The sequence below is a fragment of the Hylobates moloch genome, unplaced genomic scaffold (genome assembly GCF_009828535.3).
Source record: "Hylobates moloch isolate HMO894 unplaced genomic scaffold, HMol_V3 SCAFFOLD_1, whole genome shotgun sequence".
Classification (NCBI taxonomy): domain Eukaryota; kingdom Metazoa; phylum Chordata; class Mammalia; order Primates; family Hylobatidae; genus Hylobates; species Hylobates moloch.
This window is the reverse complement of record NW_026652276.1, coordinates 59,938,522-59,966,367: the sequence shown is the minus strand read 5'-3', so window position 1 is coordinate 59,966,367 and position 27,846 is coordinate 59,938,522. Positions and strand designations below refer to the sequence as shown.

Genomic DNA, 27,846 nt, shown 5'->3' with positions numbered 1-27,846 from the left:
GAGACTGGGAAATGATGTGTTGGTAGGCAGGAAGAAGGATAAAGCAGAACAAATTATCCAGAATTAAACACATGGATCAAAGTTTTTCAACTTTAGCAGCTCAAATTCTACATCAATTTGTCTAAAATCTGGTACAGAATAATTGAAAAGAAATTTTATATAATTTTAGCTCAGTGGTCATTTGGTACAACTGTTCAGCTCCTTAGATTGGAGTTGGAAAGTATTTTCCATTTTTTAAGTAAGCACCAATTTGGGATAGATTATTATTGAAGTAAACATCATGAAATAATGGTTCTACCCTAGAGATGGAAGCATTTTTTAAAAAATTCTGTCTTTACCACTCTGTACCACATAAAATATATTGCCTTCAATAAAGACTTTCTAAATATTTTATTCCTAAAAGAGAGAAAATAGCCTTCTGAGGGCTTTGTATTGTTTGCCTAGCCAACTGTGGAATATGTTTTCTCTTCAGAAAATAAATTCTTGGTATATTTCAGAAAATCACAATAAGTAAAATATTTTAAAATAACAAAACATGCAAGCTTCATAGCACCCAAGAATGTTCTCAAATACATTAAAATAAAACACAATTAAAACAATGAATTTTTAGCATTTTGGATACTAGGAAATTGGTGGAAAACAATGTCTGAAAATATAGATTAATAGGATGGCTGTCAAATTATATTTTAATCATTTCTACTAATGAAATCATAATGAAATCCAGTTCTAGTCTTATACAACCTAGAAGTCATATCCTTCAAGATCTACATCTTTCTGCTGCCTAGGAAAATGTTATTTATATTATGATAGCAACAAATCTCTTCTGTTTAGAAACACTTTCAAAGCAACTGCCTGAACTTTATTTTTCCCCCGTCTTTACTTCTTCTAGAGACAGTTCTTTATGTCTTAAATTTTCTAGTAAGTGTATCATATGTGATATGTTAAATCTATATTTGTGCAGTCATCACAGTAAATCATATGACACAGAAAACATATTATTTACTTATCTCAACTTTTTTTCTCTCTCCATGTCTAGAAAAGAAAACTTGCATGGAAATTGTGGGTATTAAATAACTCTAAGTAGCTAAAAACAATGTTTAAGGACATTCAAATCACTTACTTGGCTACTGAGAATGGGTTACACCTCAAAGAAGAACCATATGGCTGGCCTGGCATACACACTAAGTTCTCCTAACATATTTGTTATAAAAACTAAATCTGTAATGGCAAGCCACACTTAATCTGCCTGTTCTTAATGTCAGTGTCCCGTGTCTCTTTCTCTAACTTCCTGTGACCATTTGAACTTCAATTTCTTCATCTATGAAACGGGGAGCTATATGGTTTCATTTTACAGGGCAAATGTGTGAGCAAATAGTATAACAGATGTATAAAATTAAAAAATATAAACTAAATATGGGATTCTACACACCTACAAATTATCATTATTCAACATGGCATTATTTGTAGATTTTTAACTGTCTATTTCTCACTAAGTGTGAATTTCAGGGCGATGATTTTTTAAAAATCTCTTCAGGATGAAGCAAGGGAAAAGACACAAAGGCGAGTTAAAATGCTGCCAAATGGGTGTACAGTGACACCTGGGTGTGATAATCCACACATAACTTCCATCTGTTATTTCTTAATTTACGCTCAGCTGTTTCAATAATGTGACATTGTTCATCCTCTCCCAATCTTTTCAAAATATTTCTTCTTCCTTTTTTTAAACTCACATCATCACAGTTATGTAATAAAACATTAACTATTCCTTCAACTAGGCAACATTTTTTTTGCCTGACTTCTCTAAGAGGAGATGAAAAATGTGAACTATGGAGAAGTTTCTCGAGGACAGGCTATCTTCCAGAAAACATAAATAAGAAAAGAAATAATTAAAGGAGGAGAAAAGACTAGCTGAAGCACAGTGAATTTCAGAAAAATAAAGAAGGCATGTTTTGGAGAAATTTAGGAAAACTAAAATATGTTTCCTTGGAACACTACTTTCTGGGGATATTAATAAGCATTATATATAAATAGAGTGTTTAGGAAAATATTAAATGAGTTTTACTACAAAACTTCTAACATGCTTTGTAAATCTCTAAGAGGGAAATGAGTGTGACTGGAAGTAATTCCCGAACTTATTTGATGCTTTTGTTCAGAGTATCTCAGAGGAATGCTCTCCTAAGACAAAACGGTATTTTGGAAATGCTGAGCTCAAGATTCAGTTCATTGGATTTGTCAGTTTCAACATCATGCCACATGGGTGACAATACACAGTCACAAAATAGACACTGTATGGCCCTGGACTCTCTAGCCCAAACCAGAGTGAGCCACACATCCCTCCACATGCAGATGCTCAGCACTTGGCTGGCCAATGAAGAATTCTCCCTATTCCTGAGACTTTCCCAAACACTTTATGCACTTATGCCTTAGCTGATGCTATACCACTTTGCTGATGTTCTTTCCTTCTTCCAGTTGCCTGTCAGAATCCTATTCACCCTTCAGTGTTCACCTGCAAGTGTTTTCCCTTCTTCTGTCACTGTACTTTACATGTGCTTCTCTTTAGGTCTGTGGTTTTCAAGCGTGGCTTAGGGAATTTAAGAAAAACACTGATTCCTGGGTTTTACCCAGCGATTTTGATATAGTAGGTCTGAAATACCACCTATTTTCAGGACTTTTTAAAATTCCCCAGTAAGTGCAAGACACAGCCAATATTGAGAACCGTTGCTTTGAAGTTCACGGTAGTTTGTCTCTGTTCTATATCCTAAAAAAGCATTGAAGATTTTTTAGAGGAGAAATTTATCCTTCTTCATATTCAGAAGTCCACTGTACCCAACAGAGATTTTTCATGAAAAATGAAAGAAAAAAAGGCTTATATTTCCAATTATGATGTTAATCTTATCAAAACGATTTACAAATTATTTTGCCTTTCCATTCCTAATGTAAATTATATCATTAAGGAAATGGGTCCCAAATCTAGCAATGAATCAGACAGCTTGTAGAAATACATCAAACCTTTCTACCCCCAGAGTTAATGAATCAAAATCTCTGGTTACAAATGCAGAAGTTTGTTGTGTTTTGTTTTTGTTTTGTAAACTGCAAGTCTAATGTCAATTTTTTAAAAAATTCATTTTGTGAATCACTGTTTCAAAATAAATGTTATATAATTTGCAAGTTTTACAAAAATATTTACCTATTATAGTGGTGTTTAGGAGGGTTCAAAATAGAAAACGTTATCATAAATCTATCCCATAAAATAATTTTAAGATAATAAATTTAAGTCCCAAGAGAATACACATTATGGCTAGAACTCAAATTAGATTCAAATGCATAAGGAAGCTTTGTTGTATTATTACTATTTCCAAAGCCTCCTTTCCATGTCATAGTTTTAGTGTATTTGGAATGGAAGTGCCCAAAATTATGTAATTAATTATGCTCAGCTTGTATTGAAATAATTAATTTCATCAAGTCGGCTAGCATGACACTTGGTAAAAATCAATTATCGAAAAAGAACTGGGAAAATGTGGGCAGTCATTATGGGTGTAATAGCTCATGTTTTAGGGCAATTAGGTGAAACGTTTTTACTTTTTAACTTTTTAAAACTTCTTAAACCAGGAATCTCAGGCATGCTATAACCCCGGAGTCCGGTGAGCCATGTTTGACCCTTGGGTCACATAAGAGTCATCTGGACTACACTGCTTTGTTCATACATATTTTTTTCCTATCCTCACCGGTCACTTAGACCACTTAACAACATGAAATAAAGATCAAACTATGTGCTTTTTCTTCAACGGCGGAATGAACTGCAGATGGAGTAAGGGAAAGAAGAATCAAAAAAAGCATAAGCATTTTAAGAGCAGAATAATCGCATTAACTGACCCACATGTAAATGCTTCCTCATATCTACACCCTTTGGTTATGCCCTCGAACACCAACGCTGGGCTTGGCCACGTGGCTTTTTTATTGTTTTTTTAAATGGGGCAGTAACAACTTAACTCAATCAAACTTAATCAGAACCTTGAAAAAGTTTGTGAGTTTCCTCTTCCTCCTAAGCCGGCCCACAGAAAACCCACCATCTGGCCACAGATGTATGGAAAAGCCCCACTGATATCAACCAAGCCTGGCACAAATCAGCAGAAACATTCAGCTGACCCACAGGCACAGATCATTTTAAGCCACTATGCTTTGGGAAGATTTACAAACTGCAATCGCTGATACAATTGTCGTCAATGTTTAAAGAGCTAACCTATGGAAGAGAGAGTTTAAATCCTTCTTGTTCCAGTTCCACTAAAAGAGAAAAAAAACATTGTACTGATAGGAAGACAGATTTCAATTTAAGAAAGTCTTTCCTAACAAGTTAAGTTCAAATTTGAAATGCCTATAGGCACTGAATTTCCTGACACTGGAATAATTCAAGTTGGTGCTAACACAAATGCATTTTATTCATTCAAGAATTACATACTTCGTCTATTCTTTTAATGCTACAAAATTATATACAAGTTATCAGTACAGTCATGCTGTAGAGTATATTGATTTTCTCATTCTTTTTTTTTTTTTTTGAGATAGAGTCTCACTCTGTCGCCCAGGCTGGAGTGCAGTGGCACGATCTCAGCTCACTGCAACCCCCACCTCCCGGATTCAAGCAATTCTCCTGCCTTAGCCTCCCGAGTAGCTGGGACTACAGGCATGTGCCACCACATCCGGCTAATTTGATTTTCTCATTCTTTAATAAGGATTAGAAACAAGAACCAAGTACTCATCCTCCTAGTATACCTCTTGGATGTAACTGCCAGAATTTTCAGCTAAGCTCTACTGGCCATTTGTTCACCCTAACAATAGAGAGAAGACCACTGTGTGGACAGAACAAAACAAACTTTTCATTCTATCATTCATCATTCATTTCAAGGGGCACCAGCTACCAGTCTGCAGCTAGATCCTGTTTAGTGTTTTAGTGTTTTTTAAAATGTCAAACTACATGCCTTTTGTTTCACACCTACTACATTCCCACCATATCCTACTTCACACATTTACAATACCAGTGTGGTCCCTGTAGGTATTTAAGTCGAAGACTTGAGTGAATGCTTACTTATAAAATACATTCTACTAAAAGTTATGAGAAATATAAAGATGAATTCAGTATTGATTCTAGCCTCAGGGATCTTATAGTTTCGTAGGGGAGCTGACACCTTACTTAATTAATTATAATAGAATTATAATAATTATAATAGAAGTATAATATAATTAATTAATACTAATTAATTACTTAATTATAATAGAATGAGAGAGATGCACAGCAGAAGAGGTGCGGATAAAATGCCACTGCGCTGTTAGAAATAATAATTGGATGCAGCTGGACTGAGCAGTAAATGCCTAATGGGTCCAAAGATTAGCAAGAGTCTCTTTTTTTCTGTCTTCTGTTTTGTTTTGCTTTCTTTTTTTTCACAGAAACATCACTATTGGAATAGATATAAGTCTTTGGCATCTTTGTTAGCGATCTCTAACAAACAGGTGGGCCCAGATCATCACATATCCCTATTTTCATCCAAATTTAATTTAATGACATAATTTAAAAGTGACTTGACCTGGTGGGGATTTTCTTTTCCTACCTCAGTTGAAACTGATATAACTGCCACTTTTATATGACAAAGATATGGCCCTACTGTTTTTCATTACCGTTGGTTTCTAATCAATTTGTTCCAAGCTCTTTGATCCTTAAAAAAGTCAAATTAAGTATTAATATTTTAAAGCTGAAGTGATGGTTTTCATAATAAAAGCACGTAACTTTTCAAGCCTATAAGCAGCTGGTTAATACATATACAATTAATATTTAAATATCTGTTTTGGTTTAATGTAAAAACTCTTCTAAAAATAATATCCTAAAATCCTAAAGGCTGGAGACACCAAAACACTAAACGTGGATACCAACTTGACTCAGAACTAATGCTTCTATATAACAAAACGTAAGGCTTCAGTGCAGCTGGCTTGGATATTACAAAGATAATAAATCTGGAAGTATTATCATCTATTCCTTCAAAAGCACTGGAACTTGCCCCATACACTTCCAGCAGCTCCAACTCAGGAAATGTTGAATTTTCCTCAATTATAGCTTGTGTCCAAGTGGCCGTAATCAAATACATAAATAAACTGAAGCTTTCCCATGAGAACTAACTGTCAAAACTATATTATGTCCAGTCACAGAACTGAGGACACTAGGTTCAAAAATACTGCAGACTTCTTTAAATTTATTCCACCTCTACATACCTACAGGTTGTCTTTTAAACAAGTATCCATCAGTATGACTGCTTCTTTTTTTCATTGCTTTTTACCTAAACACTATGTGAAATAGTCTGACTACTATAAATGTAAAATTTTCCAGATGGTATAAAATCATTAACAATCCCAGTAGATTGTTTTACCTGCATAATCTTAATTTTCCTTATTTTGATCATTCCAAATCTTTGAAAAGCCATTTCTAAATCTTACCAATGTCTAAGATAAATGTACATGTCATCAAGCTGCTCTAGCTGAGAAAACAACATTTGTGTAGCTCCTGAGAGGGAGACACCTCCCCACATTTTAATCGTACCCTGTTCCTGACTCTATACCCAAAATTATTAATTGTAGATTTAATACTGCCTCATGGAGTTATCCAAAAGATTACATGCATATAGCTTGCCTAAAAATACACCAAGTTTTCTATGAATTTTCCCTGTTGGTGTTAATATCAATACTTGCTACTGCTGCTGATAATTATGATGCTAGTTTATTGGAGATAATTTAAATTGTGCTGACTGTGGGTGAAATAATACCAGCAGGAATAAATGCCTGGCATTAAATTTACCTCCTGCTATTAAAATGTATAACAAATCATAGTTTATCTATTAGTGATGACCACTTAAAAATTAGAGCTACTTTTATCACAACTGGAAAAATAACAAGGCACTGTAATGTCTGAAATTTTCTTTCATGGTAAATATTATCTGCCTTACATTCAAATGTGTTTATTTGTTCTCCTTTGATCTTGGTAATACATTTCAAAAATCAGTAAATTACTAACAGCAATAGGTATTAACCATACCCATTAGGTCCACAAACAAAATTAGGATGTGCTTTTCTTTTTCTAGGCTTTCCTATTTCATCCCACTGCTTTCTCCATTATTAAATGAAGAAAATATGCCTGCCAAATACACACTTAGAACTCCTCTGCTAACACATACTTGTGAAAATAAAGCTTCTGAGAAGACATAAAGAGAAGAAACAGCACGATCTAAATGCTGTGAAGATCCCAATATGATGTTCACTAGTCTTGAAACCTGGCTGCCTTTAGTGTCTTCGATCCTGGATGTACAGATTTGTTCTCAATTACAGGCCTAATAAGGAACTATTTGCACGATTTTGTTTGTGGATTTTTAGTTTTATTTCTAATGGAAAATTACCACAAAAGTGACCTAATCACTTTTGAACCATGAAAGAGCTTCAAAAGGTTGTCAGTTCCAAAGAATACTAAAGTTTAACATATAAGAATCATTTCAATTTACTTTTTAAATTCATTTTTTCACTGCCTACTTCTAGAAAGAATTTGGAGAGACAAATGGGGAAAATGCACATATAATAGAATTTGATAAAACAAAATATCAAGTAAGAGAAAATAATTGTAACAAAAGCCCAGGCTTAAACGGTTTGAGGCAGTGAAATTCAGACAAATACTTTTACTTGTGCAATTTTACTAGAAGAAACAGATTTTTCTTGGCATCATAGTCTAAGGTTGATTTATCACAAGAGAATATAGAAAGTTTACTAAGCAAAATGAGTATGCAATAAGGTGGAAATGTCTTCAACAATTATTTTACTAAAGTTACATAAAGATCCTTCATTTGAACGTGTTACATCATTTAATATTAAAACGCAAATTAATGAATATAGTCATATAAAGAGATAAATTATTATAATTACCAGAGATAAAGATCTCCGGGAATATAGAAACAAAGGTTTTCAAAAGCCTAAAGGAATGTATCTATGTGAGGTCTCATATATGAAGTGTTGATTCACATCTTGGATTTTAAAGATATACGTACAGTAATTTGTTACATGCTGAGGAACTTAGTATTAATATACTTTTGTGATTGTGTTTTCTTTCCAGAAAATTATAAAACTCAAAGTATTTCTCTTGAGGAAAAGGAGCATCATGTTTTCTCAGCACCAGTCTGAGCTGGAAGAGCCTGTGCAGGCAGAATCACAGTGTGCCCAAAAGGCACTCACCATGCACATATGCTCAGGGCTGGATAGTCTCATTGATGCCACACTTCCACATGATAGCCACAAAGGAGATAATATAAACTCCTGCCTTGGCCATAAAAGAAACTTAGCCTTTCTTTCTTGCCTCATTGACATGATATGAAAATATATACCTAAAGTTTCCAAGGAAATTTTTTAAAAAATAGATTTGATGACCTCATGATATGAAAATATATACCTAAAATTTCCAAGGAAATTTTTTAAAAAATAGATTTGATAACCTAACTACGAGAAATGATTTGGAATCTCTACTGTAGGAGCCCCAGACATTCTTAGAGGCAGGATCTAAATGATATGTAAGATTCCTCCCAAGCCTCCTAATATCGTAGCCAGCTACAAAATTTCAATGTTCACCATCTACTCCAAAACCTCTCAGTAACTTTTTCCACTTGATGGATGACTTTTACTTTCTGAAATTTAGGATGATTGTGCTGATGAAAAACTGATTTTAATTAAATCTTGAAAATTAAATTGGAAAAAAAGCTCTTGCTCTCATATCTTTCAGGTCACTTAGGTGTTTAGAATGAGTCATTCGTGAAATCTGTCTCTTCCATTTCAATCTCCCAGGATGTTATCACCTCCTTTATGGCACCCATTGCCTGCCTGTTGCACATTTATCTAGGTATATCCTCAATGATATGTCATGTGAGGGCACATAAGTATTTTTCTCCCCATATCTGAACTCTCAAGCACCATGAACTCAGAAGTGGACACTTGTAGTCAATCAGTGAAGGCCAGGTGACTAGAATTAAAGCTGGAGCTTCAATTATAGGGGAATTAGCCTGTAAGTATAAATTTGAAACTATGTCAATGAGCCAAATATTAAAAAAAAAAAAATCCTGGATTAACCTGTCTTTTTTCTTTTTTTTTTTTAATGGGGTCTCACTCTATAGCCCAATCTGGAGTGCAGTGGTGCAATCTCAGCTCACTGCAACCTCTGCCTCCAGAGCTCAAGTGATTCTCATGCCTCAGCCTCCCAAGTAGCTGGGACTACAGGTGCACACCACCATACCTGGCTAATTTTTTGTATTTTAGTAGAGACGGGGTTTCACCATGTTGCCCAGGGTAGTCTCGAACTCCTGAACTCAGGCGATCCACTCACCTTGGCCCCCCAGAGTGCTGGGATTACAGGCATGAGCCACGGCACCTGGCCAAATATTTCTTAATGACTGAAATTTTAAGTGAATTACTTTTAAACAGCCAAGATACTATTTTCATAAAATGTCCATTAAGCTTATAACAGGCCCCACTAGCACATAAAATACACTGGCACAGATTTGCCTGTCAAGTGGATTGAGATCCAGTGTGCAAGGCCCCTAGGAAGTGGGGTGCAGTTACAAGTACATACTGAGAAGGAAAGGTCTGGTACATGGGTCTCTGAAAAGTCAGGCTTGAGAAAGATGTCTCAATGTGAGATGCCAGACAGCCCAGCGAAAGCCTAAGAGAACAAGGTGCCTAAGAAAGGAGGCTGACAAAGAAAACGAAGTGAGGCATGAGATAGGAAGCAATGCATCAAAAGCAAGCTTAACCCACTGCCAGCTTCCCTAAAAGTACAACTAGCTATCGGGAAGTCTGTGTTATGGAAATCAGCCCCAAACTTTCTCTGTGCAATTAAGCCTAGTAATTTGAATCTTTTAAGATATTCTCCATCTCCCTTTTCCCTAATCACAATCATAACCTGGTAAAAGCAATGTCAACTGTCAATGTGCCAGATGACCAATAAATCCTGCTCCCACGTATAGCTTTAATCTGTTATCAGTCAAAGACCCATTTCTAGACTTACTTGTAACAGTTCCCTGGTGAAAGTATGAGAGCAACAGGATCATAAAGCAAATCGCTTGAATTTAACAAATTTTATTCTAATTATCTGGGCAAAGAATCTCAGCTTCCACAAAGTTCTCTTCCTTATATAAATAAGCACAGAAGTGCAGTTAAGTTGCAATCCACCTTCCCCGTAGCACCTAAGCATATAATTAATTAATTAGGAAGAAATGAGGATTTGGCATAAATCAGTGGTGAAAACCACCCGCTTCAATCCCCACAGCTCTCCAAAGGGGTAATACAATAAAGATGATGGCTAGGTGGATCTGATTTTATCCAACACAACCTTGCCTTTCCAAACTGCTATGGGTGCCCTCTGTGAGTTGTGCCCCACTGGTGTTGAGTTTAGAATCATCTGGGCAACTGTCATGCCTTTTTGAAGTCTCACGTGCACTTGGGAAAATATAGATATTACATACAATTAGAAGAACTTTTTAGGAAATATGGTAGGTGAATATATTTTGGGGGTCATTTTAGATTTTTGGTTATTTACCAACATCATTGCATAAGACACGAAAACATATTTAAGTAGATGGGGATAGTAATATTAAATCCATATATATGAATTTAAATATAATTTATGTTCAATGGAAGACTTTAAAACAGATTCAAGCTAACATCTTGTTTTAAGCATTACAAAAGTATAATGTTGCTATTAATAATTCAGTAATAATGTTTAATCAATGAAAACGGCCACATTTTATATAATTATATTCCTCGAGGTCTACTCATTCATTATGTAGAAACCACAGAGGAATTTTGCTCATACGTTTTATCATCCTGTATTTAACTCCAGACAAAAACCAGTTGTTGCAACTTGACTTTAACATTGCTAACATGTAGTATCTCTGCTTTATTTAGAATATTATTTTGTGGAAAGACAAAACTGATATATAACTGACTTTCTTAAAAATCTTCTGTTTTAAGGGGCAAAAATAGTGTTCAATTTCTAGATACTTTTAAATTATTTTTTATTTTAAATTCTAAAGTACATAATAGGTAACTAAAGAATCCAGAATTAAAGAGTCAATGAAGAAACGGCTGCTTTCTTAGAGAAAGGGCGTACCTCCCTCCAAAATTAAACTTTAGCTCAATCCATTACACCGTATCTACATTTCGCCTGGTCACAGATTCCACCACAGTGCAAAATTTTTCCTATCACCCTGTTGTTTCTTTAACTGCTGGTCTGATATTCCTGAACAAGCTGTAAAATGTGCACTCTAGTAAAGTAGCTATCAAGTTCAAATTTATCTCCCGACACTTAACTCCAGAAAGGTGTAGTATTCACAGCACTGAAACACTGCCCTTGCCTGTAATCAGTTCAAAGAACTAAGCACAATGCTTCCTATTTAGAGGGCTGTGCAACAGCCTACAGAAACAGCTAGAGATCGCATAACGTTTCCAAAGTTTTTCCAGTACTATGTCATTTATGTGCTTGAATAGTTAAGATGTTCTTTAAATGTATTTTCAGGAGTTGATAAGAGTTTGTGCACAAAGTTTCAGAAGATAGAAAATAAAAAGGCTCCTTCGGTATGCCTGAAGTTAAACTTTAAGCACTCTTGATTGCTCTGCTGTAGCTTAGTGGCAGAATCCCCAAATTAAGGATGAAGGGAGAAACTATTGCTCCTGACAGCCCTAGAGCCACCTGGGATGTAGCATTACTTACCTAAAGATGGGTCTTTGGAGATGTTTCTTCCTGATTGTGACATGGTCATCCATTTAAAGGTGAAGGTTTAACTTCTTCCTGGAAACCACTCCAGAAACTCCAGAGAGGAAATGTGGAAGCTTATCCTGATCTATTGTGCTGCAAGGAGCCCATAAAGAAAAAGGAGTTTCCTCTTTCTCTTTTTGGGTGCTGGGAGAAAACTTCCCTGCTCTCTGCCAGCTGAGCAGTGTGTCCATAGAGGCCACATAAGACAGGCACGTTGGGGCACTCCCCCACAGAGCAGGGTGTGCAAAAACCACCAAGAGTCACGTTGATCCAGGCAACAGAAGTGCACGGGACCCTCCGAAACAGAACAAAACAAACAGAAAACTTCCTACCCCAGTGTCATCCAGGTAGGAACTCTCTAAGTTATTGCAGCCATGAGAGCTCTCCTTCCACATGCTGGTCAAGCTCCGAAAGGCTAAGTCCCTCCCTGTCTTTAAAACAGACTGTTCTGAGGCTCAACTTTTTTTCTTCAAAATAAAAGTTGTACAGCTGGTTCAGCAGCCCCATGTGAGTACCCTCTGAAACTTTGTTCTCTTAAAATAAGAACTGTATACAAATTAATGAAAAAAGATAGGCTCGGGTTGCATGGCTGGCTCTGCTTCAGATTATAATTATTTTACAATCTTGCTTGTATTCATGCTGGCTGAAGTGTGGAGACGACTCATCATTTTTAGCACTTATAATCTAATAACCTCCTCTTGGCTGAAGTTGAAGATGCCATATCAACTGATAGAAGCCCATGTGAAGCTGACCAGAGCTACAAAAGTTAGAAAAACAAAAATTGCTAATTTCTACTGGTGACATTATACCCGGATGTCTGTACCCAAATGTGGTCTCCAACTAAGAGGAAACATCTCTTGCAAAAAAGAGATGGAAACACACACACACATCCACATGCTTTTTTAACAAAAACCCCCTCCGAAGTGCCCAGGAGCCTATGGTTCATACATTATGTGATGAAATTTGGATTTATAAAAGTAAAAGGAAAGAAAAGAAGGTATAAAAGAATTTGTGAACAGCTGAAAATAAATGATATTAAAAATTGTTTTCTTTTAGAAGACAGATTTACACTGTGGGAACTCTTATTCTAGCTCCAGATAAAGGGAATGCTGGTATTTTAATGTAACTTACTTTGGAGACCTTCCTGTATCTGAATCACTAACAAAGTTCCTATTCAGTCAATAATGTCATAAGATTCCAAGTCAGAGATTTGTAATAAACTAAATCATTTCAAAGCATGATTAGAATGTTTTTAATATATACCTGTAATAAAAGGGGAAAAATGAGTAACGTGCATGCCTTTAGTTGAATGATCCATAAAAATAAAGATCAAATGTCACGAAGGAGGATACAATCTGTAGTTATTAGCACTCTCCAAATACTTCCAGGGAGAAAGATTACCTTTTTATTTTCCTCCCTGAGGAGAGATAAGGAAGGAGAAGAGAGTTATAAGGGAATCATGGATTTTATCGAGCCGTTCTAATCCAAACTAGGAAATGTAATCATTCTGAGAGCATTGAACTAAAAATAAAATAAATGGGTTCTAGTCCTAGTTCTATTGTAAATATGCCGGGCCATCGTGGGCAAATTTCTTGACCTGTCTGAGACCATTTTCTTGTTTGTAAAATGAAATTATAATATTAATTGAATTCTGTATTTCTTTCCAGCTTTAATGGTACTATCATGTTATTTCTAAATCTGATTAGTCTGCTTCTTGCAAAAGAAACTGCCATAGAAGTTATGATGCCTGATACTTCAAAAACTACACACTTATTATGTACTGTTATCAATAAATAAGGAAGCTATAAATAAAAATATGATTTTATATTATGTATAACATATTTATATAGATATTACATAGTTATGTAGTGACATCTATGTCACTGTTCTCTTTATGATCAATAAGTACCAATGATAAATTCACATGTGTGCTATACAGCAGTTAAATATACAGACCATGTATAAACAAACTTAGATACAGATCTTTGAAGCAGATGCTTTATTATTACCATATGCTTTGGCTTTCTTTGTATTTAGGAAAGCACATAAGTAATAACACATTGTACAGGTCTTCTGGGAGGGATTCTGCATTTGTGGGTAGCATTCAATTTCTGTAGTCATGGTTTACCTATATTACCATTAATATAGCATAAATCTTCCCCCTGAGGGACAATTCAAGAAAATAATAAGCCCATCAACTTGTAAAAATTAACTTTCGTTTTGTCTTCTTTTGAATTGGAAATGTGAGACAATTTCTACACGAATACATGGAGGGAACTCAACATAAATACTAATAAACATCTAGTCAAGGTACAGTTCAAACGGCAAGCAAGTATGAAATATAGCTTGAAGCCCAAAGGCTTGATTACCAGCTGAAGAATCTGAAAGTTGTTAATCATAGGAAATCCATAACATACTTCATTACTTTAGGTTTACATTTTTTTTTTCTGTGATTAAGTTAGAAAGTTTAGATTCACTTTATGGAAAGCACTATATTTAAAACCAATCTTAGGCCCTATAAAGCACTCAGATGATACTAGTTAAATATTCACTGGGCACAAAGAAAAATATGTATTTCTTAAATGTTTTTATTAGCTTTTTCTCAAAGAGCATTTAAATTTAACATTGGAAAAAAGTTGGCTTTATCAACTTATTCAACTTTAATGTAGTATTCAATAAGACATAAAGATTTCATGATTATTAATTAAATTACAAAAATATATTCTTTACATTAACACAACTGTAGTGTGCAAAATACTAAAATACATGGCATAAATAAAAAGGCCAAGTCTCCTATACAATAGACTATAATTTATTATGAATAGTTTTTTTCCTGAAGGGGGTCAGAAAGGGTGTTTTTATTTTTCCTGTTGTGGAAAAACAAAGTCAGGCTGACTTTGTCTAACATGTTCACACACATACCCTACCCGACTCAGTGCTGTTAGAAACTGTCCTACCTGGTGCTCAATAAATACGTTAATTTGCTGAAACACAAATCAGCTGAAACACACCAAGAATTCCATCTAACCAACCCATTTTGTGTGACAAAACACATAGATCAACCCATGTGACTTTTCCAACCAAAAGGACCCTAAGAGTGTCATGGTATTTTCCATTAAGCATCATGGACAAAAGGCAAGCTTTTCTTTTCCTGATTTTCTTCATTGTTATAGTCTGGCTGTGTTTGTAATACAAAGTGCCAAAGCATGCAATGGCAAAAAGGTCATTTGATATTATGCCATCGCAAGCACTGGAAAATGCATGGGTCTGCAGGTTCTCAGTTAAACCATGTAAGTCTAGTCAAATAGCACGTGAGACCACATGTGTGTTCTTTTTGTTAAACAACATTTAATTAAACACAATGTTACAAGTTATATATTTTAATGAGCTTCAAGTTAAGTGCAGGAGGGAAAAGAAAATGCAAGAAAGAAAGGATTAGATGGCATTTTAGGTTTTATCATGACACATATATGATATTATCTTAATTTAAAAAAAAAAACACAACACTGCTTCTTTTACTCTTCCTTCTCTACCATTCACCAAAATTAAAGCTAGCCTTGTGTGTGATTAGAGTACCTCACACACCTAAACTCTGGTTTAGTTGTTACCAATCTTTTCTCTTTTTTTGACATATCATACATGAAAGATAAAGTGAGCATGTGATCCTCCCCCAGGAAAGTTCCAAGGTCTTGCTAAAACCATGAAGAGTAAAACATGGGCATTAAATGCAAACACTACTATAATTTTCACTTGTCATAACTAGGAATATCACATCAATAAAGTGGAACACCATTTGGTCAACTATACCGTGAGATAAATGGCAGTGTAAATTCTTCCTCATAAACTAACCATAACTCTACCCCTTTACCTCTAGGGGAAAAACTACTGCATAGAAGTGAGTGAGAGTAGAATCATTTTTGAGATAACTTAAATCTGATTTATCCTTCCAAGGTAAGTCATTCACAACTCTCAGCATTTTGTTCATTCTTTAGAACACATTTCTTGCTACAAGTTTTACAACTGACGAAGAAGCTAGTAGATACATGATAGAGCTAGGATTTGAACTCAGATGTCTCATTCCTGAGCCCAAGCTTTTACTCCTTACAGTAGGCTGTCATCTTGGCAAGCACTCTGTCTTTGGGGTCACTCAGGATCTTTCTGGGCTGTATTTAACATTCTATTGGGAAAAAGAAGAAACAACTTACCACTGTAGAGAGTTTCTATTCTTCTTCTAGCCACCTACCCCACTCAAGTGTCACAACATCGCCAATTATGTTCCCAATACCTATAAACACCAGCCCTAGAAACATTTCCGAAGGTCCCTGATTCACTTGATATCAAAGTGAATTGAATAGGCTTATAGATTATCTCCTGCTAAGATATGAATGCAAGTTCTGTTCTATTATAAAGATCCCTAGACTAAAGTCAAAGAACATATATTTAAACCCCAGCTTTAGGGGCAAGTTTCCCTTCAACTCCCTGTATGTCAGTTTCCTCACTAGTCAAACTAAGAGGTTGGACCAGATGACCTCTAAGATCCTTTCCAGCTCCAAAATTCTGTGCCTCTCTGACTAACCCTATGATAAAATGTCAAGTTATTTAAATTTAGTGTCCAACCAAGAATAAACTCTGTAGTCATTTTTAACTTTCCTTAACCACAACAAGGTCATGCATACCACCAGAATACTTTTCATCCCTATTGTTGTAGGACTAAAAATACAGCACACTACTCAAATGTGAAAATAAATTACAGCATCTTTTTTAAAATTGAGCTGTTTTGTTTTTGTTGTTGTTGTTGTTGTTGTTTTCCTTATAGCTTCAACCAGGAACTACCCTCACTAAGCTCTGGAAAGTCAAAGATTAGTGTCTGTTATATTCCCTGTGCATAGTATATAAAAGATGCTCACTGGTTATTTGTTAAGTGAATGAATACACGAACAAAGTGATCATTAATGCTATCTCATCATCTTTTTATATAAATACATATTCTTTTTCTAAAAACTCAGTCATATCTGTTAAATGTGTAATCTTTCATATTTCCTCCAGCCCATTGTTTTTCTTCAGGGAGACACCTGAGTTTATAAGGAAGAGGGTTTCTATGACCTTGAGGTGGCAGGAAAGAGGTGGTCTCAGCCTCAAACCTGCAGGTCCCTGATCTCCTTTGTGTCCTCTGGTCTCTGCAACTATGTCCCTTGTCTGTCTTGTCGCTTGGTTCCCTGCACACATCTACAGCTAAAATCCATGGCTTCTCTGATCAATTGCCTCAGTTTGGGAACCTTGGTCATTTGTCATCGACTGAGCCAATCTCAGCCTTCCTTGTTGCTTCAATATCCTCTAAGTCTCATCAACATCCTCCACTTGGATCTCTATTGAGGCTATTAAACCTTTGGCATCTGTCTAGGACCCCCCAGCCTCCTGCTGTGGTCATGGCAGGCTCATGACAGACACACTGCCCCATCTCAGCTAGCTTTTGACATCCTCACAGGGCTGACAGAACTTCCTGAGATTCCATCCCACACAGGCACTGAGGAAGACTTGGGATTGGCCACACTATACCACCATTTTTACTCTGTCATAGCTAACTCACTAAATCACAGCAAAATCCACTCTGCTTTAGCTTTTCACTTTCAACCAAACATGCTCCTCCTCTGGGATTTCAGCTTATAGGAAAGAAATCAAAATACTTTGACGATTTGCACAAAACACCTTCTTTTGGGGGTTCTCTTTTCTATACTTCATCAGGGCAGAAGAGATGCTTTCCCTATCTTATGTGGCAGAAAATATCTTAATTTATCTCCTGCGTGCCTTTCATCCATGGTCTATAACAGACCCAATGTTCAAGTCTACAGGCCTTGATCATGTATATCAGGTAGAGCTTCAGGGATTTGAGAAATAATTTTTGGTGTGAACAAAGTCTGGCTTTCAGAAATATTGTCTTAAAGGGGCTCAAAATTTCCATTTAGGTTTTCAAAACTGATCCACACCCGTGCTTCTGGTCATACACATCAAAAGGGAAGATAGACAAATATATCATCACTATATATGATGAAGCTTTCTTATTCATTTCATTGGGTGCATAATGAGTACAGCATACCACAATATCCACATTCTGCCTGATCCGGCCCTCGTGTACCTGTACCCCTCATCTCAAAACCCTGACCTTTGGCTCATTCCGCACTAGCTCTAGCTGTGCTGGCATTTTGTGCCTTGAACACTTCACGCTCTTATCCTGCTGTTTCTGTACATACTGTTCCTTCTGTTTGAAATGCTTTTCATCCTGCTCATTGCTCAGATATCATTGCAGTGTCCCTCTTCAGAGATGTGACTCTCCTGACAACTCTGTTTGAATTTCATGTACCTGTACCTGCACTGTTTTTCCTCCCTCAGCAAGTATCATAATCTGTGTGCATCATAATCTGTTTAAATTTTTATTCACAAATGTATCTGTTCAATGCATGCATAAATCCATTCTGCAGGATGCAATAACTGAGGAAAAGATCAGAACATGTAACTTACCCTGACTACTATAAAAATAAACCTAGTCAAGTTATACCAAAAATATATTTTTTCTCATATATGTGACTGTAAGACCCTAAAAATAGACTCACTGATCTCTTGTAATGCTTCAAAACATTTTGTAAAACTTACATTCGTGTTTCATATTTGCCATTACACTTCTTCAAATCTGGAACTTTACACAAACGAGAGCAAATACAATGGCATCTTGGTCCATGTTGTTCTGCTGTAACAGAATACTTGAGACTAGGTAATTTATAAAGAACAGAAACTCATTTCCTCACAGTTATAGAAGCTGGGAAGTCCAATGTCAAGGTGTCAGCCTCTGGTTTAGTGAGGGCCTTTTTACTACATCCTCAGATAGGCAGAAGGCAGAAAGGAAAGCTAATTGAAAATGAAGCCTTTTTTTTTTTTTCCTGAAAGGGCCTTAATCCCCTTAAGTGGGGAGCAGCCCTCCTGGCCTAATCACCTCTTAAAAGTCCCCACCTCTACTACCACACAGAAATCACCTGAATTTTGGAGAGGACACATTCAAACCACAGCAAAGAGAATTGTAAAATTAACAATACAACGGAGAATCACTTTGAAAATGGTTCTCAACCTCACCGGAAATGTTTTCCACCTCAGGGGAAAATTTTCTATTCACACAACAGCTTTATACTAGATTCCCTTGACTTGTGTATCAGACTCAGTTCATTGGCCACAAATTCAATAACAAAATACACAAGAATTATTATTTTCGTAGATTAATTAATAATAATGTTCGCATTTATAGTTTCTAGTGACAGAAAAGCTGTTCCCCAAATTGGCTAACTCTCTGGTCATTTAAATCCATCAGAAACAAGGCTTTCTATGTCACAAAGTAGAAGAAATTCCTCTTTGTCACTGAAGTGTAGGAGCAAGTTGGTTAAAGTTTGATTGGCTCCAGTTAGCACTCCCACCAGTTCTCACAGCCTTAAGTGCTGCCCATCGAAAAACTTCCTATAAGTAGTGCAACATTCTATGAAAACATCAACAACAACAACAATGGAAATAATTTAAAACAGATTCTCATAGCCAAACATCCATTGCTCAGTGTGTAATCAACCAACATATAAATCTACTATTAAAGGAAATGGCTTTTGTATAGTAGGTAAAGGAACATTGCAAAAAGAAGTCTCCTTAATATAAAATTCTCTTGAGTCAGAGGTCTAAAAAGGAGATGGATGCACAGGGGTTCGAAGGATGAATAGATATTCAACTAGCAGGATAAGAAGAAGAGAAAGCAGAGTGTTTCATAAGCCCTAAGTACCATGCAATAATACGTGATTTCGAGTGCACATGGTGGGTGAAGCAGTGTGGTGTCACTCATGCGGCATTCGCCTGAAGAGTTACAGAGGCTCACACCATCACATAAAAAGAGAGGTTGTAATTAGGGAAGTGATCCATGTGATATCAAAGTTTAAAGGCATGTGATTCAGAGGTTTCCATTACTCCTCAAACATGCCAAAGATATTCTTATCTGCAATTCTTCAGTCAGTGCAAAGCTGTTCAAAAGTAGCTGCATACTGAGACTTGGTTAGTTTCTTTGAAACTCTGAAGTCCATCACAAAATCAACAACCTAACTTCAATATTGAGTCCTCCTTAACAGCTTTCCTCCGTATTTTAAGTTTGGCTTCAATATGATGCTAAATTGGATTAGCAATTTTTTAAGTCTGCTTAAGCTTTCAGTAATGCTTATGAATAAATGTTCAAAGCTACAACCAAGAAATGAATTGAATCAATGTCAGTAATGGAAAATTCCTAAATGCTAAACTATTGGCTTCTCTAAGCTTTGAGAATTAGACAGCAATAGAGATAATCATGACTCACACTGAGTAGAACCATCCACTGACTTTGCCAGACTTCCAATAGTGTGTTTGGTAAGGTTCTGTGTAAATAACCCAAATGTATAGAAATAGGTTACAAGACTTATTATCTTTCTAAAATAAAAATGAGTTATTAACAGAGAAAATAAATACCACATATATTTGTACCCTCACTCCTTAAAAAACTCATTCTAGTTTCAGCTTTTCTCTTTGCTTCTATGGAATACTCCCTCCACTCCAAGTGCACTGTAATAGTCTGTCCTTGGCAATCTCATGTTTGGAATTACTATCTTCTTTTGAATATCAATGTATCATTACTATTAATTGTTCTACGACACGCTATAGTTACCATAATTTTTTTGTACTTTTATTTTATTAAACTCGAAATTCAAATTCCATACAGGATTTAAACTGGTCAGTAGTGCTTTCCCAAGCCCCATACTGGACACATTATTTATTGCATCATCTATTGCATGGCTCAATACCAGAATATAATACTGGAAATCAAGTCTATCTTAGAAATGCTGCATCTTTTTCAACATTATGAACCCTCATCTTGCTCTATGGTACTAGAAAATAATAATTTTCCCTCATCTGCTCTTCACATGACCTAATGGAAAATGTGGAGGGAGGAAAGTTGGCACGTGTTTGGCAGTCATTTACTATGTGTCAGGTACTATACTTTCTATGCCCTGTTTCAGTTAATTCTACATAACACACCCAAAAGGTAGAATCTCATATCTTCATTTCACACTCAAGGCAACTAGACTTTAGAAAAGTTATATAATTTGCCAATGACTGTATAGTTGGCATATTACAGTAATAGGATTTGAATCCAGTCTTTCTGATGCTGACCTCTTTGTTCTTACCAACATATTGCACTGCCTCTGCATGATCATATTCTTAGTTTTAATAGCAGCCTTAAAAAAGCACCTTGGCCAACCATATTTTTAAAATTATAATTCTCTGATAATTTAAATTAAGTTGAACCCTAGCAGGAATTGAGACTTTATTTCAGAGTCACATTTATCTGGTTTGGGTCAGTCTCACAATACAAACCTTACATGTGGATGGATCAATGAACCATGAAAAGCAGAAGACTAAATATTTGGAGGCTTTAAAGTTTAAATTTTGCCATTTGTTTGCTGTATAATCTTCATTGAACAAAAGTGGATAAACAAACTTCTGGTCAAAACATCACTGAGAAACTCTTGGGGAAAAAAATCACATTAGTAAATTGCAAATGAAGTTGTGATATACATCCCTAACATACAGAATGGGTCTCCAACACAAAGGTGTGTCTGTAAGGTAATTTTCTCTTTGAAATCATATTTGCAACCACCCAAATTGTAAAAATAATTAATTAATTAAAACTCTCTATCTTTTTTCTAACACTTCATAAGATGTTTCATCTTCACTGAAAAGGCTAGATAGGCTCCATTCATAGACTTGTAAAGCTAAGAGTTACCTGTGAGATTACCTAGCCCCTATATCCAATAAAAGAGCTGTTGCCATTACAGAGCATATATGTACCAGGCACTGCTGAGGATTCTACAGAACCTATTACACTGAATTCCCCAGATGACAATATGGGATAATATTAGTATCCTAATTTTAGAGATAGCTAATATTGTACAGCTGCGACTGACAAAGCAAAGGTTTGAACCTGGGACTGCTTTTCACCAGAGCCCACAGAATTAATTACTAGTGCCTTATAAGGTTGGGTCCATCTAATATGATTCACTTTGATTCTTTCTGTTTCTTACAATCATTTAATATTTTTATCTTCACTCTTTTCTTTTGCTCTGTTTCATAAATAATTTTCTTTTCCAGTGATAAGCATCAAGTGTATTATTAACTAGTTCTTACCTTAAATTTATGGAGATTCTGAATTCACTTATCTTGGTTGTTCTGCAAATACAGAACATTGCTGCTGTTTTGAATGTACACATTGTTTCAGTATAGTTCATGAACATCAATTTTTTGACCTTGAGGTAATGAGTTATTTGTTATAAATAGAATCATAGACTTATGGAATCTGAAGGGATTTTCAAGGTCAATTTATTCACCTTCCTAGCCATTACAGAATTCCTCTTGTTTTTCCTCTTAGAGAGCACTTACTCTCAAGTATCCCTGAGCTGGTAAAAGTAAATCTACTGTTCCCCTGATCTCCAAATTTAAGACCTCTCATAATATGAGCATTTCATCTTGTTAAATGCTACTTGTATTTAAAGATAGAGACTTCTTATACCAAGTTATTTAGCCAATACACAATCAAAAAACAACAATCTACTCCAAGAATGGAGGGAAAACTGGCTGTGTTCAGCTTACTAAGAAGTCCTGTGTTGGTCTCCAGTGGGGCCACTTCTAAGGCATACGGAAAGGTAAATTTTGATTTTAATTTTTAAATTTTGAAATATAATCTATTTTTAAAAGAATTTTAATACAATTAAGTGCATTCATAAAATAAAAGGAACAAAAGAGGCAAAGAAGGGAGAGAAAGGAAGACTCACAGAGGAAATTATGCTGTTTTCGCAAGGTTTAGCCAGTGCTTGGAAGTTCATCAGGGGAAAATTATTTACTAGAAAGACAATGTAGGGAAAGAAAGTTCAGTCAAAAAATGGTAGAAAGTAATGCAGAAGCATGAAACGCCATAGTATTCAGGAAGGTATCCTGGCACGAATTAAAGGTAAAAATATGAGGAAAAATTACAGGAGATGAATCTGAAAAATTATAGAGACCAAATTATATATGCCATACTGAAGAGCTGAGACTATATCCAATAGGCAATGGGGAGCCACTAGTGGGCTACCATCAGAGAAATGATATCTTCTATTTTGCAGTTTTGGAAGATCTCACTGAACACTATAGAAAATATTTTTTAGGATTACAAGTATGGGTATAGGGATATCAGTAAAAAGCATGTTAGAGTAGTCTAGGTGAAAGATGACTGTGGCTTGAAGTAAGGCAAAGGCATTAATTGCAAAAGAGAGTGTATTCAAGAGATATTAACAAGGATAGTACATAGGTTGTAGTGCATAATAAGGTATACTGAATGAAAAAGTAAAAAGATTCTAAGATAATTAGATTTCTGATTTGTTATCTGGGAGGATGGTGTAAGAGGACCCAGATTGGTAATAAGAAGAAAGAAGTATAATGGTAAGTTTAATGGTAACACATAGTGAATTTGTGATGTCAAAAGACAGTTCAAGTGAAGATATTTAATGGGCAATTAGACATTTGAATGGTGCAGGGGGGTAGTGTGATGAAAGAGGAAAGAAGACAGTTATGGAGATAAAATGTGGGGGAGGGGAGCTGCATAAATTTAAAATTATGAATGTGGATGGTCTTGCTCAGAGAGAACATTTAGATTACAGAAGTAAAGTCCCAAGAACAAAACTCTGGCAATTGAGGAGATGGACAGGGATGAGTATTCAGCAAAGATGTCAGAGAGAACTGGGAGTCAGGAGGAGAAGTTTGTCCTACAACAGAAGTGAGGAGGGCGTCAAGTGGAAGAAAGATGTCACTGGTACCAAAGCTGTAGAGCAGTCAGAGAGATTAGTGGAACATTTCCACTAAATATTTCCAGTAAAGTTGGCAGCATGGAAGCCACTGGTGGCCTTAATTAAGGCAGTTTCTGTGCTGGAACAATCCCATATTCAGTAAGACAAAAAGTTCTGAAACCAAGAAAACCTTTAAGGTTGGGAGAATTTTTCTGATTAGGCACACAAAACAAGCACTTCAGTTAATTGTTTCAATGGAAATAAATATGAAAGGAAGATATGGGCTAACTGTACAAATATTTGAAGTCACAGAAAAAGTATATATGGCTATCTGTTTACATGACAACATTTTACTTCAAGGAAGTTGTTGTTTCCTACCTTAATGCCTTGATTTAAAGTTTCTGAGGATATTTTCTTTTGGGAGGACATGTGTAGGAACACAACAGAAATATAAACCAAAAGAAAAGTTGCCCTAATCGTGTCTTCCTCAGTTGGAATTCACTTGAATAATCTTTTTTGGTTATGGTATATGTAGAAAGGGTGACGCTGTTGTCCCAGAGCATATAATTTAAGCAAACACAGATTATCTCATATATCCTCCTCTTGCTTTCAGGATTTGTTTCCAGAATCCCAGTGCTCTCATTTTAATTTCTGGAAGTTCAAGTCTCAAACTGAAGCAATCATCTAGGGTTAATAGTCTACATATTTTCTTCCCATTCTGATTTCTACAGAAACTCGCATATTCTGTGTGTGTTTCATTGGCTCAAAATGGTACTCTGAGCCAGCTGACCCAAGGAAGAAAGGAAATCTGCTAATATATTAGGAGATGACAAATTCCTCTTATTACATTCTGGGACACAATTATCAAAAACTCTAACAGAAAGTAACTGTGGCAGATCAATGGGATGCTACTTAGTTATAGGCATGCCTTTAAATCATGCCACATAGCTGTTTATTCTTCCTGACTATATGCAGACCTCATATACTTCCACTCAACTGCAGTAAATGCCTATTGTGTTTTCATTTATGAAGAAGAAATAATAAATGCTTGACGTATTTCTGCATTATTAAAACAAGATATATTCTAAATAAAATACTTTTCTATTGAGAAATGAATTAACAGTACATAAAATTTAAAGCATATTCTCAATATTATAATTGGATTTTTCCAAATTATCCAAAATGCTTATTATCCCAATATTATGTGTTTAAAGTATTCTTTATTTTCTCTTCTACTTTAAAATGTTACTTTTATTATACATTTAATTTTCATGGGTTTTTTTTTTTTTTTGCTTTATTTCTCTTATTTTCTGTTGATTTTTCTGCTCAAGCACCAAACTGGTTTAATTACTGTAGCTTTTAGTATGCCTAAACATTGAATAATAGCAGTCTTCCTTCAGTTTATTTTTCCCCTTACCACAGAAATTTTTTGGATACTAATGCATGTGTACTAGTCCATTCTTGTGCTACTAATAAACACATACCTTAGACTGGGTAATTTATAAAGGAAAGAGGTTTAATGAACTCACAGTTCCACATGGCTGGGGAGGCCTCATAATCATGGCAGAAGACAAAGGAAGAGCCAAGGGTCATCTTACATGGCAGCAGGTAAAATGGCTTGTGCAGGAGAACTCCCATTTATAAAACCATCAGCTCTCATGGGACTTATTCACTACATAAGAACTGTATGGGTGAAACCACCCCCATGATTCAATTATCTCCACCTGGCCCCATCCTTGACACGTGGGGATTATCACAATTCAAGGTGAGATTTGGGTGGGGACAAAGCCAAACCATATCAGCACGTTTATTCTTCTCCATAAGTTTATTTTTATATATAATCATTTTATATGTATAAATCTCCTATTTATTTGAGCAAAAGAATATTGAGGATAATAGGAGTCAGGTTGCTCATGATTGGAGATGGAATTTCACATATGGAAAGGGGAAGAATTAAAATAGGTACTATGGCATTGGCTAGAAGTTAGAGGTACTGGTATAAACTATAGGTTTTATAAATATAATATATACAACCCTAGCTATGTCCAGTGAGAGGAGCAAGAAACAATGCCACAACAGTAGCAATTAGCACAGCTAGCACCCAAATTTTGTTTTCTATATATGATTCACTACTGAAAGTGATCAAGATTCCTTATAAAATAGGCTGAATCCAGGGCTGGGGAGAGAGAAAGTGCAAGATAAATCTGGAATACATCACACTAGAAAGTAAGGATGCATTCAAAGAATGATGGTAGCATATCAAAAGAACATGCGGATGAGCTGGAAGAGGCTTCATTGATCAAATCTGGGACAATCTGAGCATCAAAATAAATAATGATAACAATGTTTCATGTCTTATTACCCACTGAATAAAATCAGAATCCATGAGTCATTACTGATAGAAAATAAATGAATGAATACATTAGGAATAAAGGTCTTCCTACTGGAAAACACCAACTGATAAATACCAAAGGAATGATAGAGCTAGAAAATCAGTGAATAGTAAAACCATTGGGTGAAAATTTGGTGAGAAAGAAGCAGCATACTTATACAGTCTCAAAGTATCATTCTATAAATTTCTAATTAATTCAAAAATTAAAAATGGGAATATTACTGGTATTGCATCACTATTAGGACAAACTAGGATTAATTATGTGCCTCCTGACCCAATATCACAAAAACAAATCTACGCATTTTTGTAGAAATAAAAATTTCTAATTCTTTTGATGGAAATACCAAACATAATCAAAGTGAGGGAAAGTCTATAAATAATTGGCCTGTACTCTAAAAATGTCAAGGTCAAAAAACACAAGGAAAGGTTGAAGAACCACTCCAAATTAAAAGACCCAAGAGAACTGACAACTAAATGCAATGTATCATCTTAGATTTCCTTCTACATTAGGAATGACATAGATATAAAGATTATTGGGACAAAGACAAAACTTGAAAAAGAACTGCAGATTAAACAGTATTTTACCTGTATTAAATTCTTTGATTTCAATTGTCCCAAATATGTGCAAATGTGTGATAAAAATTATATGCATTATGTAACACATATTTAATTTTATTCTATTCATATAATAAACTTGATATTTATATGCATGTTTATACATGAATAAAGAGAATAAAGACAATGATAAATGGGGCAAAACATAAACAATTGTTCCTGGACTTCCTTGTACTATTCTTACAACTTTAAAATTATATTAAATTTGAAAATTTTTTTAAAACTTGTTGCAACTTTAATTTTTAAATCATACAGAAATTATAGATTTTAAAAGGTCAAAGGAAATGTATAATTTAGCATCATCTTGAAATGTTGTATCTTACAATAAATTTTGCTACATCAAAACTTTGTGATGCCATATTTCAGAAGCAAGATTAACAACTTTGGGAGAATGACATCTGTGTATTGTCTCTATTCACAGTGATTTACAAACAAAACAAAACAATCAGTAATAAATAAGATGGGTAATCTGTGAATATGTTGAGTAGTAAGCCCAGCCAAAATATTTCCCCTTCACCCTTAAGGGGGTTCAGGTAAATCCCCCTTCTGAGGTTTACCTGAATTCTTCCAGTAGAACTAATCATACAACTCTTAACTCACATGCCATTGTTTTTCTAATTTTCCTAGGACATATAAAACTTTCTACTTTGGATAATAATTATGTATACACACATTATCTTTGAGAATCAACTAAAAATACCCTTAAGGATAGAACTCCCATTTGCTTAAAAATCTTTCAGTGGTTCCCAGATGCCCTTAAGATGGTCAAACTGTTTAATTTATATTACATAAAATATTATATATTTAAGCTTCATAAATCACATATATATAATATAGTCTGGCTATGATATGGTTTGGCTCTGTGTCCCCACTCAAATCTCAGGTTGAATTGTAATTCTCATTATTGGAGGAGGTACCTGGTGGGAGGTTATTTGATCATGGGGGCGGATCTCCCCTTTGCTGGTCTCGAGATAGTGAGTGTGTTCTCATATATGATGGTTTAAAAGTGTGTGACACTTCCTCCTTTGCTCCCTCTCTCTCCTGTCAACATGTTAAGATGTGCTTGCTTCCCCTTCACCTTTCACCCTGATTGTAAGTTTCTTAAGGCCTCCCCAGCCATGCCTCCTCTACAGCCTGTGCAAATGTGAGTC

At 35.4% G+C, this 27,846-nt stretch overlaps 1 protein-coding gene across 10 annotated transcripts in view; it reads right to left on the bottom strand.

Annotated features, from left to right (window-relative positions):
• Positions 1–27,846, bottom strand: part of PDE1A (phosphodiesterase 1A) — a 465,582-nt gene that overhangs the window by 274,484 nt on the left and 163,252 nt on the right. The window contains exon 1 of one of the 10 annotated variants that reach the window (XM_058440482.1): positions 11,777–14,495. The exons of 7 other annotated variants lie outside the window; for them this stretch is intronic. In XM_058440482.1, coding sequence (XP_058296465.1) covers positions 11,777–11,829 — 53 coding nt within the window. In that variant the 5' untranslated portion in view covers positions 11,830–14,495. Of the gene's footprint in view, positions 1–11,776; positions 14,496–27,846 lie in introns of those variants that run through there. 2 more of the 10 variants (XM_058440499.1, XM_058440492.1) reach the window with 2 other exon arrangements.